Source organism: Aplysia californica, unplaced genomic scaffold (genome assembly GCF_000002075.1).
Source record: "Aplysia californica isolate F4 #8 unplaced genomic scaffold, AplCal3.0 scaffold00182, whole genome shotgun sequence".
In the NCBI taxonomy this organism is placed as follows: domain Eukaryota; kingdom Metazoa; phylum Mollusca; class Gastropoda; order Aplysiida; family Aplysiidae; genus Aplysia; species Aplysia californica.
The window spans coordinates 227,323-243,826 of NW_004797452.1; the positions used below are offsets into that span (position 1 = coordinate 227,323).

At 40.8% G+C, this 16,504-nt stretch overlaps 1 protein-coding gene across 1 annotated transcript in view; it reads left to right on the forward strand.

The window, feature by feature from the left end:
- Positions 1–2,150: 2,150 nt before the first annotated feature.
- The window catches only part of LOC100533328 (PKG), a gene marked incomplete in the record, with an annotated part of 183,988 nt that continues 169,634 nt past the window's right edge, over positions 2,151–16,504 (forward strand). The window contains 1 exon segment of the mRNA NM_001204625.1: positions 2,151–2,563. Coding sequence (NP_001191554.1) covers positions 2,151–2,563 — 413 coding nt within the window.

Below are 16,504 nucleotides of genomic sequence, written 5' to 3' on the forward strand. Positions count from 1 at the left end.
ACACACACACACGCACGCGCGCGCACTCACGGACGTACGAACGAACGCACGCACGCATACACACACACGCATACACACACGCGCACACACACACACACACACACACACACGCACATGACACGCACACACGCACGCATACACGCATGAACTCACGGACGAACGCACGAACACACGCATACACACACACGCACACACAACGCACGCACGCATACATACACACGCACACACGCGTACACACACAGAGACACTCACACACACGCGCGCGCGCGTGCACGCTTACACACACATACAAACACATACACACACACACACACACACACACACACACACACACACACACACACACATACGCACACTCGCACGCACACACACACACAAAAACAGACACACACACGCACGCACGCACACACACACACACACACACACACACACACACACACACACACTTTAAAAAGTGTTGGGCGGTCACACTCACTGCATACATCTCAATCACTTCTGTTTTCTCTTCTCCACCGTCTTTCTCTCTCTTTATATAGGAAGGGAAAAGGGGGGGGTTCTAATTTTGAACTTTTTAATGCTGTTTTAAAACCCCGTCAACACAAACTGTTGATTTTTCAAATCTGTGAGTAGCGTAATAATGTTAACTTATTCTAGAGAGATTGTAGGCGCTTTTGCTGACAGCCTAATAATATTAATTCTTTTATAAGGCCATCAGGCGTCGTCCTCCCATTTCCCTTGGTGCAAATTGAGAAAGTGTCGGATAAAAGGGAAAGGAAAGGGGTGGGGGTGTTGTTGTTGTTGTTTTTTTGTGGGTTTTTTTGTGTGTTTTTTTGGGTCGTCTCTCATAATATGTTTATGTTACATGATAATAACTGTGTTAATGGGGGCGTCAACAGACCAATTCAGTGATAATAACGTATTTAAAAGAAAAGTAATACCCAATTTAATTATTTCAATAAAAGAGTAAGGCGATTATGTTCTCTATACTCGTATTTATCTTCTGTGATCCCAAAATTCAATTCAAATCGCCCTCCTTCCCCTTTTGAATTTTATTTCTGGTCTTTGGGATATTTACGCTAGATCTACCTAATATTGATGTATTGCAAAGAGACTGTATATTATTTGCTCATATTAATCACTATGCACTGATCTTTATAGTGCCGATGGTGGTGTAAAATGGTTGGTTGGTGAGCGCCATTGGTAGGTCCTCCGTCTGTTCTTTCCTTCTATTGCTTCTGTCTCAGTTTTTTCCTGCACTGAACGACGGTTGTTGTGGCGATGTTGATTTTTTTGACTTCCTTAAACAACAGTTATTATGTCGATGTGTTTCTCTTTACTCACGAACATGGTCTTTAAAGCATCTGCAATTACTCAATATGCACTTTTTCTGTTGCATCAACAGGTGTGGCCCCCTTCTACGTGTGTAGGGCACACGGGCGTGACGAGAACGGTTTACTGTGACCTGTTTTTTTTCCTCTCGCCTTCCTCACTGACCCGAGTCCCACTGCCTCCCCGGCATGACGGCGCGCGAAGGACGCTGGTGAAAAAAGTTGCCTAGTAACTGACGCTCAGCCGCACGTGCTCGCACGCGCCTCGTGAAATATTGGAGGTGCGCGCGCGATTACCCCAGCCAATCAGCGGACGCGGAGTGCGCGTGACGTCAGCAGGGCTCGTGAACAAAAATGCCGCCTCCGACGAAAAGTTCCATAAGTTCCAAGCCAACTGCCAGCGGAGCGAGTACGGCAGCGACACATAGTGGATTTACTTCTGGTGACAATGCATCTCATAGAACCGGTGGTGGGGGAGGAGGTGGCGGTGGCGGCGGCGGTGGTGGTGGTGGAGGAGGAGGTCGTGGTGGAGGAGATAGCGGCGGTTCTGTGAACGCCTCGGACTCTTCGTTCAAAACCTCAGAGCATCCTCGTAACCCGTACCAGTACCGGCCCTCTGACGTGGGAAAATCTCACGGATCTCCAACGAAAGGCTCCGGTTCGAACACCAACAACAACAACGCTTCTGGTCAACCTTCGCATCAACCACCTTCGTCGTCGTCGTCGTCGTCAACCCCGGCCGGCGGCGGCGGCCACCACCACCACCTTCAGAACCCCCACTCACACGCTACTACGGCGCCTACCAGCCCCCGAGCCGCCAAAATGGGCAACGGTGCCAGTTCGAACACGCACTTCACCATAGACGGTGAGTCGATGGACGTTCACAAAGTCAAGGCGTTGGTCCCAGAGCTCCGGCATGAGCTCAGACGGCGGGATAAGATCATCGAGCAGTACGACTCGCAAGTGCGACAGAAGGACGAGTTGCTGAAAGAAAAAGAAGCGGAGATCGCTCGCCTCAAAGAAGAGGTTCACAAGCTGAAATCGGTTCTGCAGCTCAAAGTGGACACGCTGAAAGCCCAGGAGAGTAAGCCAGACCTCCTGTCCACTATCGACGAAAACCAGGCCGAGCCTACTGCTCCTCGGGGCCCTGCTAAAAAGCAGGGTGTGTCGGGAGAGAGCCCCAGCTCAAAGACCCTGGGCTATGTGGATCTAACACACCACGAAAAGGATTTCAAGTGAGTACAGTCCGCTCGAGCTATAAGGCTCTTGTAGCCTCCGCTTAGTTCCGTTTCTGTTGGGGGTAAGATTCTTGTAGCCCCCGCTTGGTTCCGTTTCTTTTCACTTTTGTCTGCTTCCAATGTGTGTACGTGTGCGGGTGATTTTTTTATTTTTTTTTGGGGGGGGGTGCACTGGTAGGTCCTATTTCTTTACTGTCCCTCTGCTGTTTCTGTCCGTCTGTCTGTCTGTCTTTTTCCCGGTACTAAATGACCATTATAGTGTAAACTTGCTTCTCTTTACCCAAACAAGCAAAAATCAAACAAAAACAAACAAATTAACAAGAGGGTGATTGTAGAACGCCACTGGTCTTTTTTATGCCAGGCCATTTGACGGTCGACCTCTTTGATAACTGTTCCACGTGGCGGTCTACCATAGTGCGGACACAAATTCTTGGAGCATTTTATCCTCGAATATCTTTGATGAATCAGGATCAGCCATACTTTGCACAGTAGTTTGTATCAAACTGCCTCAACTTCATCATATTTTCCAGAGCAATTGAGACTAGATTTAAAGACCTGTCTTCATTATACACACACACACACACACACACACACACACACACACACACACACACACACACACACACACACACACACACACACACACACACACACACACATATATATATATATATATAGATATATATATATATATATATATATATAATACTACAAATCTTTGTTGTGCTGAAAATGGGATGGTTCACATAACTTCCCAGCGTCTCACACACATTGTGCATACGTATGTTGCCTAGATCTACGTCACGGCTCACCTTACGTATGTTGCCTAGATCTACGTCACGGCGCACCTCACCAGTGACACTTTTTAGTGGTAAAACGTTAGCCCCCGCATAATAGCGATCCTCCGATAATATGACAAGTGAAATTGTAAAGAATTTCTACTCATACATAATAACTTGTCTGATTATCACTTGTCTGATGAGAAACACGTATGGTGAGGATAAATCATAGTCAGATATTGTTACAGGAAAGTGCTTTGGTTTGGTGCCGGCATTTTTAACTTTGTTAGATACAGGTGAGAAAGTTTTGAACGCACCATTTCTTGCACTGAAGTTCCTCAAAACAGGAATTCCATAAGCATAATGTCGGGATTAGAAGTAGTAGGACAGACTTGCTTTTAAAGTTTCTATTGTCCCAGCTCATAGGATGTAAACATTTTAAAATCTGTAGAAACCATTGACTATAGTGCGGTAAAAAATGTGTGGAGCAATTTGCAGTCAAATATCTCCTCAACCATTGAACATAAACTATCCAGCTTTTACACAGTGGCTTTTATCAGTTTATCTTTACAGATCAATATTTTTGTAAACACCCGTGAGCTCTATTCTGGAAAATTCTTTAATAAATACTAACAAAAAAAAAACCCAGTGGGTGGTTTCTACTAATTTTAAAAGGTTTACAGCTGGGACAACATCGCTTATAAAAGCAAGTCCGTCATTTTTTTTTCTAATCTCGAGATTATCTTTATTGAACGCATGTTTTGAGACGTTTTAGAGCAAAAAAGTGTTCACTGTAAAATTAATTTCTTGTCACTAGTTTTTGCCACTAAAATGTGTTATTGGTGAGCTGTGACGTATGCCATATGCGTACGCAAATATTATGTGTGTGAGGAGCGGGAACTGCTGTGAACAATTCCATTTTCCGCATGAAGGAGATTTGTAGCATTTTATGTAAATTAAGGAAGAAAGGTTTTTTAATCTACCCTCAATTGTTGTGGAAAAATGTGATTGAATTAAGACAAATTGATACAAACTGCTGTGCAAAGTATGGGTGACATTGATTCACCCGTTAGCAATATATTTGAGGATAAGTTGCGCCACGAATTTTTGACCGCACTCTAGGGTTTGTTATAAGTATTCATTAGGGAATTTTCCAGAATGCAGCGCACGGGTGTTCAAAAAATATTCATCGGTTGGGACAAATTGATAAAAAACCGTTGTGCAAAAGCTGGACAGTCTATATTCAATAGCTGAGGAGATATTTGACAATAAGTTGCGACACGAATTTTTAACCGCACTGTAGCCCTAGCGGTTTGCTACCGAACTTGTAATCAGTTTTCCTCTCGTCACCTAGGTGGGAATTGGTCTCCGACCACAGACTAGGAAAGATCTTGTCAATATGTCAGTGTTTTAGCGCCTAAAAAATGGCTCATGTGCTTGCCAGGAAGTTGTTTCAGAATGCTATCAGGTCTACTGGGGTAATAATACAGATTGTAAAGCGCTTAGAGCTTGCTGTTGAGCGTGAATTTGTGCTGTACTAATGCTATTAATTATTATTAATACAATCCACAGCCGTCACCCTAACTCGTCGTTTTATTCGGGTTAGGTTTAGGTAGTAGACATTTAGACCGCTAGTGGAGCAACTGTCAGACTTGTTCGATGGTAGGCCATCAAGTAGGACTGCAGGACAGAGAGAAACAGCGTGATAGACCAGTAATAGACTGGCACCATTAAAACTTTATTTCTCTCTTTTATTGTCTCTTTCTGTGCGACTCTCTTTTCCAGCAGTAAATGACCGTTACTGTGCTGACATGGTTTTCTTTACTTATAGTATAGTTCAAAAAGTGTTAACCTATCTTAAAGTGCCTTTTAAAATGAACAATTGATGGATGGTAGGAAGTCCTGTGTGGTCAGTTCTTACTACTTCTCTTCAAAGTTCTGTTTCAGGCAAAAAGGCTAATTATTTTATCCACCGTGTAGACTCATCATAAACAATAACACTACAACTAATCTCTTGCATTGATTGGAAGAAGAAAGCCTTAGTGGTTTTTTGTGTTCTTTTCATATAATAAGGGTTTTCACAATTTTTCTAACGTCTTTCTAAAAATAATATGTGTATATCAGGTAGTTTGTAAAGTTGCGTGTGTGTTTATCTACGTATGTTTATGTATGTATGTTTGTGCGTGTATCTGTTTTTCTCTGCTTAATTTACCGGATTGCCCCCGTCTGTCTTAGCGTTTGTGTCTCTCCGTCAGGCAACATCTATCTATCTATCTATCTATATATCTGTAGACAAATAGACAGATAGATAGATAGATAGATAGATAGATAGATAGATAGATAGATAGATAGATAGATAGATAGATAGATAGATAGATAGATAGATAGATAGAAAAATAGATAGATAGATAGATAGATAGATAGGTAGGTAGGTAGATAGGTAGATAGATAGATAGATGGATAGATAGATAGATAGATAGATAGATAGATAGATAGATAGATACTATTATATAGACAGACAGACAGACAGACAGACAGACAGACAGACAGACAGACAGACAGACAGATAGATAGATAGATAGATAGATAGACAGATCGATACATAGATAGAAAACTTCTCCCTTTTTTCGATGCACACCCGTAACCCATTCCCCTTTTCCCCTCTATTTCTCGGTAACTCCTGTCTGTCTTTATATGACCTTTCTTATGGCTCCCTGCTATCCACTTAAGTCGCACTATCGTATGTGTCGTGCGTGCCCCGGCAAATTACTCAGTTTCCGCCTCGCTGCCCTTGTAAGGCCTCGGGTCTTGATAGTTCTATTATTTGATAGTCAATCTGATTTAGTCGTCCTTTTTTAAAGCTTGAAATCGAAGGGGAAGAAAGCGGTCTCAGTTTCTTTGCTTATACTGTTGGAGATTTATTTCAGCAATTCATAGGGGTAGTTTTGTTGTTGTTGTCGATGATGTTGTTGTTGTTGTTGTTGTTGTTGTTGTTGTTGTTGTTGTTGTTGTTGTTGTTGTTGTTGTTGTTGTTTTCTTTTAAGTCTTCCTGATCCCCAAGCTTGTTTAGGCTTGTGTGTGAATGATTGGCGCGTGCTCTGGTGTGGTTTGCTCTTTCTTTCCCTTCAATCATTCTGTTGTCCTTATCTCTTGTTCTTGTTCTTGTTTTCTTTGTGCATTACTCTCCAGTAACATCTTCAATCTTAGGGGAAAATACTACCTTTTTTTGTGTTGCATATGCCGTTAAAAAAATCTTAATAAATGTTTTAAAGGCTTTCATAATTGCAACAGTTGGGTAGGTGTGTCAGTTTGAAGTGTCTTGTATTATATAACGAGTGGATAAGGGCATTCCAATACGACTCCGTTTGATTTGGTTTGTAATGATTTAAGGTGCTCGTGTGTTCTTCAGAATTGTTTAAGGTGTGTGCTTAAAAGCGTCATTTTCCCAAGAGAATCATAGTCTAGATATACCTTTGTTTCCATTGCAGTATAAGTCATATACGAAAACATATTATTTTGGAGACGGGGCTTGTTATTTTGTGGAGAGGGCAAGTAGGTGGTTGGCGGGTGCTCTGGTGTGGTTTGCTTCTTCCTTCCAATCAAACGTCTATCGTCTTTATCTCCCCTCCTTTTTAGTGTTTGTTACTCTCTTTTTAGTAGCAAAACTTCTTACAAAAAATAATTATAGTGAACCCCTTTTTTGTACTAACGGTTCTCAAAATATGCGTCCAATAAGCATTATGTCACGGTTTTTTTTATTAACAACACACTTGTTTTTAAAGGTGATATTGCCCCAGATGTAAGCCTTTTGAAATATGTAGAAACTACCCACTTGATATTTTATAGTATCTCTTCAGGAACTTTCTAGAATACAGGTAGCAGATGTTTACAAAATGTTGATCTGTTAAGACAAATTGACACAAGCCAGTGAGCAAAAGTTGGAGAACGTAAGTTCGATAGTTGAGGAGATATTTGACCATGAGTTGCGCCACGAATTGTGACGGCACTATAGTGGGGAAATGTTATTGCGAGCACAGCCAAGAGGTATATTTCGTACAGATGGGATAATTGGGTAATGTAACTGTGCATGTCGTCAGTTTGGAGACCACCAATGACTCGAGATTAATTGCTGCTCTGCTCCAGATGTCCTTGCAAAGTACAATGTCGTCTTAGTCGACTAACCGGCGTCCTTTGGGGTAGCAGATAGGCGGTTGACTGACGCACGCACGAGTGAGGAGAAAATCTTTATCAAGTGTCTCGGATTTCTTAATGGGATGTTGTACTCCTCTCGGTCCGGGTTGTTTGTTTGTTTTGGTAAGTGTTTTACGGCGCTTACAACTGCGTAAGGTCATATGAGCCCGCGGGACACATTAAACATTTTCCGTTGATAGGAAATTTTGAATGTTACCCGGGTGGCGGCCGAAGCCTATTCTTATCGAATTTTTACCACCAACAGATCTTTAACGTGCGCAACGTGCACACGGGACCTCCAAGATTTTTCGTACTTATCCGAGAAGGCTAGGCGCAGATCTTTCCTACCAGAAGATCAGGGGTGTGGCTGAAAGACAGTAGTAAGAAGGAGCCAAGGAGTTGCAGTAGAAAAGATGCAAAAACAGTCAGGAGCCCAGAGGATGGGCAAAGGAGGTGAGGGGGAGGAGACAGAAAGCTTAAACGAAAGCGGACGACATATCATTTTTAGAAAACAGGAAAGGTGAAAGGAAACAATTTTTCGAGAAGAAAATGTTCCGTCGCTATCCGGATTCGAACACGGGACCATTGAATGAATGGCAAACCGGTTGACATCTAGGCCACGAGAGCCTCCTAAATTATCTCAATTTTGTTTGTGAGGGTGTAAAAAGAACGAAATTGTTTAGACACCTCTCCTGAAGCAAAATGCCCAACTTTTTTTTACAGCACGAAGAGCTTATCGTTTAATTAAGTTTTGCTTTTTGTAAGCTCGGGAGGTTATGAGCATTTATTTCTTCAACCACTTGCAGAGTGGCATTTTACGTTATCTTGCATGCATGATGAAAAATACTACACTTACAATTGACCATAGTAACTAAAGAACTTGGTTGTTATGAGGTAATTGATATCATGTGCGCCGTGAAATGTCTTTCTCGGGCAGCTGTCGTAGGATGTTAGACTGACGTGTTAACTATTCTCGTATACTGACGTGTTAACTATTCTCGAGTACTGACTTGTTAACTTTTCTTGTTTACTAATTTGTAAACTGTTCTTGTGAGCTTACATGTTTAAGCGTTTTCTATACTAGTGTGTTAACTATTCTTGTAATGAATCGTCATTTCTTTTACCAACTAGTTAACTATTCCAATATACTAACTTTTTTAACTTAGATTTTGACGACTCATTTGATCATCACACCTCATAAAAGGAATAAATGAAGACTGCAGTATAAAAAACTGATGATGTCACATTTTCTTAATGATTAAAATCTAGACCCGGAGACTTCCTATTACTTTCGTGTGTAGAATATTTGGAGGGCTTTATGTTCTGCTGTCCAACATTCATTAAAATTTAATGGTTATTTTAGGCAGGTTTCATCTTTTTTTTATGGCTCCTTTTTTATATATTCATTGTAACAAACATTGGGGATTTGAAGAAAATGAATGTGATTTTGGACATCACCAATGTTTCCCCCTGTAGTTTTCAGAGGGCAGACACCTGTAGAGTCACTCAGTCTTAAAACGGAACTTGTTCGTACCTCATCCGTTTTTCACCTTCACTTGAGAAACAAACAATACCTACGTCAGCTTAAACGTCACGGAGCAGTTGGAATCATTATAGATTATTTGTCTCTCTAGCTGGGCCAGCGTCTGCGTCAGTATTGGTCAACATTCTGTTGTCCTTCTAGTGAGGATAAGCTGAAAGGGTTAAGATTGTGGGTGGTTGGTGGGCGCCACTGGCAGGTCCTGCTTCTTTACTTTCCGAATGTTATGTCTGTCTGTCTGTCTGTCTGTCTGTCTGTCTGTCTGTCTGTCTTTTTCCGAGCACCAAATGACCACTGTTGTGTTTGCTGTGCTTCTGTTTACTCAAACAACCCCCCCCCAAAAAAAAACCAAAAAAAACAAAAAACAATGGCGTTTCTATATTCATAACGTTCACCAGTTTCCCTCCGATATGCCATCGACTCCAACGACTCCTTGTTAGCCTGTATGTTTAGAGTTTAAAAATTGTCGTCAGTGCGAAAACATCCACCTGGTCTTCGCATGTGACGGAAACGTGTAGTCTGAACGGGGAATGTGAACTCCGGAAAAAGAACCGATCCTGTGGGGTGGGGGGGAGAGTAAGAGAGAGAGAGAGGGTGGGGGGAGAGTAAGAGAGAGAGAGAGAGGGGGGAGAGAGAGAGGGGGGAAGAGAGAGAGAGAGAGAGAGAGAGAGAGAGAGAGAGAGAGAGAGAGAGAACAGCTGGAGATTCTATGAAGGTGACCTTCCTGCTGGGCTGACAAGCATTGAAGTTTATTTTCAAATGTGTTTTCTTTCACGACGCCAAACTTGTGAAGACGTTTACTCGATCATAATATAGTGTCTGAGATCATGTTTTTAGAGCTGTGGTCTTTCAAAATAAGGCCTTCAAAGCACACAATTGAACGCAGACAGGCACAGACGTTTATTTCGAACTGTATTTTCATTCTCGGTCCCAAACTAGCGTAGAGGTTTATTCGATTATACTTATATTAATATCCGAGACCATGTTTTTAGAGCTAAGATCTTTCAAAAAGCCCTTCAAGGAACAAAACTTAATACACACAGCCACAGGAGTTTATATTGACATTTGTTTTACCTCAAGGCCCCAAACTAGTGTAGACACTTATTTGATCATACTTGTACGAGATAATGTTTTGACTGTTGTGGTATTTCAAAATCAGGATTTCAAAGCATAAAATTAAATACATACCAGCAGAGAAATTCATTTTGATATTTTTTCTTTCCAGGCCTTAAATTAGTGAAGACACTTAATCGACCATACTCATATTGTTCGTGACAGTGTTTTTAGAGCTGTGATTTTTCCAAATCAAGGCTTGAAGCCACAAAAGTAAATAGAATATAGACCCAGCTATATCAGTTTGTTTATAGAAAAGAAAATACACTATGCGACGAGTGTTGTGACGTTCAGGAAATATATTTGTTTTAAAAACATGATTATGGAAACTCAAGATTCATGTTTTGTCTTCAGACAAAATGCCGTACCACCGCACTTCGAGCTCTCTCTCTCTCTCTCTCTCTCTCTCTCTCTCTCTCTCTCTCTCTCTCTCTCTCTCTCTCTCTCTCTCTCTCTCTCTCTCTCTCTCTCTCTCTCTTTTTTTATATATATATATTTAACGAAACAAAGCAAAACATCTCCGGCGTCTGTGCTGTAGCGGTAAGTCACATTGCCGTCGCACGCCGAAGGTCTGAGTTCGATTCCCACCAGGAGAGTTCTATCGAGAACGCCTATCTTGGTCTTTCTTCTGGGACGTTGTATCCCTCTCCGCTCAGGTTGGCCTTGACAAGCGTGGTTGAAGCCAACTCCCTAAATTATCTAAACTGAGCTGATGAGAGTGTAAAACACAGACTTAAAAAATAGGAACAAAATCTGAAGATAAGAAAAGAAACGAAGAGCGAAAATGTTGTAACAAACAGGAAGTCGGCTTTTTCAAGGCAACGTAGTACATCTTATTGAAAAGGCATATCGTGTTTAAATTAAATAACAAAAAAAAAAAAAAGAGATGAAGCAGTGTCTGCCACCGGTTAAGTGAAACCAAGGCGTGTGGAAAACAATCTCTGTATCATTTTGTCACTAGCACATGTAGTAATAAGACCTCGAGGCGACAACTGGTTAACCCTGCCCAGAAATAATCATCTATTATTTATTTGTGGTGGCCGAATTTTGCTATTCAAAAGGCTTTTTAATGGCTGCATCGATCGACATGCGGTTTTCGCCAAAATATTCTTTAAAATATTCCCCAGATCATGGCACCCTTCGTTTTTTCAGTTTTGAGACAGTTTTGCTGCAAAAAGCTAAACTTCTTTATTTCGCCGATCGCTTTTGTAGGCCGACGCTTCTGTCTTTGTAATTTTAGAAAATCCGGAAGTGATATTTCGCGTGGCGCATTTTGTTTTGAGAGTATAGATCTAGACCTTATAATTTTTCGTATCTCTCAAGATTTATTGTCCATTCCAGTAGACTGTAAATATAGTAGGCCCATACTTTTAGTTGATATTAGATCACCGATCATTCCTTTCATCGAAAGGGGGCCCAGCTTGTAATATTGTAAAGAGTACGCCATAGACCTGTGTTATAAAATGCTAAATGGTACGCTCTGACGTAATACCGGTTCACTATGGGCGCACCATTTGACTCAATTTGAAGGCGCATGAAGGGCTAGAGGGTTGGATTTTTTTTTTCGGAGGGGGGTGGAATGCTGTGTGCCCTTGCCTATAGCGAGACAGGTGCTGTTTCCCTTAATTTGGGCGCCCATTTTTATAGAGAACAAAGCGTGGCATTCAAAGCAGTGCGCGGTTGAACATATTATAATCCAAGCATGTTCCATAGACATACAAAAACAATAGAAAGTAAAGAAGTATAGAAAGTAAAGAAGTATGACCTACCGGTAATGTCAGTTGCTGTCACAATTAATTTTACTCAAAGACATCGAGGTTGGCGGGCGTTACCGGTAGGTCATACTTCTTTACTTTCTATTGTTTTTGTATGTCTGACTGTCATTTTCCCAGTACTAAAATGACCATTATCGTGTCGATGTGCTTTTTTTTTTTACTCAAACCAGGACAAGAAGGCTTTTTACAGGTAAAAAAAAAAAAAAGACCAAGGCAAACATTTGAAAATACTCCTGTTATTGTCAGCCTCGAAAATATGCTCACTGACAATTATTCTTGTGCATGATGAAAAATATAACTGTCCTCTAGCGCCAGACTCTGGCGTCCTGAAAAGTGTCGTAAAGAAAGGGTGCTGCTGTTTATTTTCTTTTTTTAACTAAAGGGAGGTGAACATATATATCAGGAAATATGTACTGTTGGAAATTTAACAAGTTCTGGCCCGGTGCATGTTTCACGTGGGCACCGTGTGCTTCTCTAACTAAAAATGGAATGAACCGTGGGAATCTAATCCGACAATGTAGCGACAAGCGAAAGTGCCAGACTTTTGGGGAAATCTAAAAAAAACTCGAGCATATGTTAAATATGGTTTGTTTATATGTAGATATGAATGGCGAATCGTAATCGCCAATGTTTGTTTCAGATCAAGCATTTTACAATGATGATGATGTTTGGATCTTGTCTTTCTGTATCTGACAACAAAAGTTTAAAAACTTGTACTTTACCAGGCTTTGTGTCTGGCAACATGAGCTATATTATGAACACGTATTCTCTATCCGGCACGGTATGGTCATTTGTTTCATTTCAAGGCACTTGCTGAATCTCTCATTCTTAAAATTAAACTCGTTCGTACAGAGCAGACCCTTTTGGTTAACTTGCCTTGCGCAGGAACACACCACGAGCTCCGCCTCTTCAAACACAACCAGCAGGTAGTTGAAGGGCGCCACTAGTAAGCCCTACATGTTTTCTTAATTTTCTGCCCGCTTTTTCTGCCTCTGTTATTTCTGTCTGTCTGTTTCGCTTTTTCTCAGCCCAAAATGACCATTATCGTGCCGATATGCTTCTCTTTACTCAAACAAACAAACAAACAAACAAGCAAGCAAACAAACTAACAAAATGACCCTTATTGTGTACCACTCTTCGTTCGGTATAAAAACGTCGCTCCGACGCATGCCTCAAAGGACCACGCTAATACAACGCCCACATGTAGAGCAAAAGTGTTCTAAGGAAGTCGTCCCTCTTTCATAAACAGCTGTTGTTATCCATTGTTACCATTGCAACTTGTAACTCCAGTTCGTGGGTGATAGGTGTGTGTTCTTGTGTAGTCTGCACGTTCTTTCTTATCAAACATCAAAGTGGGTGGTTGGCGGGTGCTCTGGTGTGGTTTGCTCCTTCTTTCCTATAAAAAATCTATCGTCTCCATCTCCCCTCCTTCTTTTTTTGTGTTTGCTACTCTCTTGTAACACCTCTAATCGTCGGCACTTGTATGATCTTATTGTGTTGCAAGTGCCGTAATACTCTTACTAAAACTAAAACTAAAACATTTAACGTTCTGATCTCTCCTCCATCGTTTTGTGTTTGCTACTCTCTTGTAACACCTCAAATCATCGGCACCTATATGTCCTCATTGTGTTGCAAGTGCCGTAAAACTCTTACTAACGCTAAAAGTAAACTCTAGTTTAGCAACAATTGTCGCACAGCATCTCCCCCCCCTCCCCCAAACCATCTTTTGACTGTAATAGGACGTCCTACATTGAACCGGAAATGCGTTAGAATTCACGATCTTGGATATTATACAAGTCTATGACAGGGACACACTATGACAGCAAATCTTAAAGCGCAGTCAACAATAAAAATGCGTTTCCATTGCTGTTCGTCTGCTATCAATGAAGATCCAACCCCCTCCCTCCTCTCTTAAAAATAGTTTAACCCCCCACCCCACCCCCTTTTCAAGCAATTATAGAACATACCTCTTCTGACTCCAACGGCGAATAGCCTTACAATTGCACTCGCAAATGCCAAACAGTTTTGAGTTTTGTTAATCTCTTACCAAAATAAAACACTCACAAAATGTCTACGTCTATGGTGTGGCGGTTAGGTTCTTTGCTGTTGCACGCAGGAAACGTAGGTTCGATTCTCCAGTGGGGAGGATTTTTCTTTGGGTATCTTGTGATATTACATCCTTCTTGCCCGGGTTGGCCTTGGCTGGTTGGGTTGAAGCAGCCGACCTCCCTGCGAATGATTGTGTCAGAATGTTAGTGTTTTAGCGCCTATAAATGGCCGCTTGCACCGTATGCTTCCCAGGAAGTTGAGATTGTTTCAGAATGCTCACAGGTTTGCTGGGGTAAGCGCATAGAGCTTGCTGATGAGCGGGGATTTGCGCTATACAAATGCTGTTTATTGTTAGTATTATTATTATTATTATTATTATTATTATTATTATTATTATTATTATTATTATTATTATTATTATCATTATTGAGAGCATCCGAGCAAAGGAGTGTATGAAAAACCATGAGCAAAGGAGTGTATGAAAAACCATGATCGCCGGTGTCTGTCCCAGATCTGGCACTGGATGATGATGATTATTATTGTCGTTATTATTTGTATTATTATTATTATTATTATTATTATTATTATTATTATTATTATTATTATTATTATTATTATTATTATTTAGCCAACAAAGTGCCGATGGAGGCGTAAAACATTTACGCTTAAGTTACAAACAGAAAGGGGACACAATTTAGATTAGTTCGTGCATAAATACGGAGTTCTTTTAAAATAGTATTATTTATGTCGAAATAAGTATCCAGACTCACTAAATGATACTCAGCAACAACATATTTTTTTTTATTAAACCACGTTCTTCACAGTAAGCTCGGTTTCATTCTATGGCTGGCGTGACGTGAATGGGAGTCCATTTTCGGCCAACTTCGATTCACGTTCACCCTACAAGTCCAATTGTGTTTTTATTGTTTCAGATGTTCGCAAATAGACAGAAGTCTTAGCACATTGAAAAAGTGTTTCAATGGTGCCCAAGAAGTGTGGTTTTCAAGTCAGAAATAAATTGAATAAAATCTCCATCCATGGTCTTCTATGCTTCTCTAGATACACACAAAAATGTATGAATAAATTCAACGTTAGGCTGGCGTCCTCTGTTGAACAGACAGTTCTGCTTCAAGGATTGGTTTTGTTTACATGGCACGTTGTCTAGCAACGAATGAGTATTTATTTGGTCCCGAACAGCTGTACTGGAAATACTGCCATGCTTCTTGTAAACCCAGCTGACAAATATGTGTTAGTGGTTGGAGGGCGGTACTGGTAGCTCTTACATCTTTTCTTTCCCCGTCCTTCTTCTTTTCTTTCCCTCTGCTATTTTTGATTTGGTCTTACTTTTTGACTGTACTAAATGACGATTATTGTGTCAATGTGCTTTTCTTTACCCAAACATTCAAACAAGTCAACACACAAATTAATAAGCAACCAAAAATAAACAAGACAGTTTTCTCCATTATCTGATTCCGACGATCTTCAGTTTAACTACAAACTCAACACGCTGGGCGCTGTGGCGCAGTAGGTAGAAAACTTAACTTACACACGGAAGTTCAGAACCTGTCGAGCTTGAGTCCGATTTTCCTTATTTTCCTGAAGTGCGCAATTCAGGTGGCTGATTATATTAATAATTCTTTGTAAATTTTGAAAAACAAATTAACGACACTGTTATGGTCTCAAGTCTGAAAATGTTTTGGGGTATTGACCTTGAAATGGGTTTTATCTTGTTTGTTTGTTTGTTTTTTGTTTGTTTTGTGAATGGTTTCAATATTTCTTATAAATTTATTTCTATTTTTTCATATCTTGCTTGTTTGGTTTTTTTTTTTTTTTTATTTTTTTAAATGTGTTTTTGGTGTTGGGGATTTTGGAGGGTATTTTGAGGTTGGGTTTTTTTTTAGTTGGGTGATGTTTTTGTAGTTTTTCTTTCCTCCGTCTTATTTTTGTATGTTTTGAGGTGTTTTTTTTTAAGTTGAAAAAGTACTCGGAAGCACCAGAACTTCACACCCCGAATCATTCATTATATAATAAGTTTTTCGACTAAAACCCAAAGAAAGTTTGTATCGATCACGAAGCTACAAAATCTACTACAGTTGGCTCGGTGCCCAAATCTTCCAGACAAGGCCTACTCATGTGCAACCCGTTGGTGGCAATCACTTCGTTCACGGAATTACGCGCGGCTCAATCGGCTCCCTCGCCTTCGGAGAAATAAAAAAAAAGAACAGGAAACTGCGACGCCCGTAACTGTGACCGAAACAAAACATCTTTTTCGAGTTTGCTGCCGATAGTGGTTAGTTGTTAGAGGAATTAATGATTGTGCCAGCCTTGAGGAGTTCAGGAAGCAAAAGTACAGGGGGCCAACTTTCATTCATTGCTTGGTTGAGTGTTAACGGTTTTTTATGTGAGTGTGTATGGGTGGGTGTGTGTGTGTGTGTGTGTGTGGTTGTATGTGTGTGTGTGTGCGTACGTATGTGTGTGTGTTTGTGTGTGG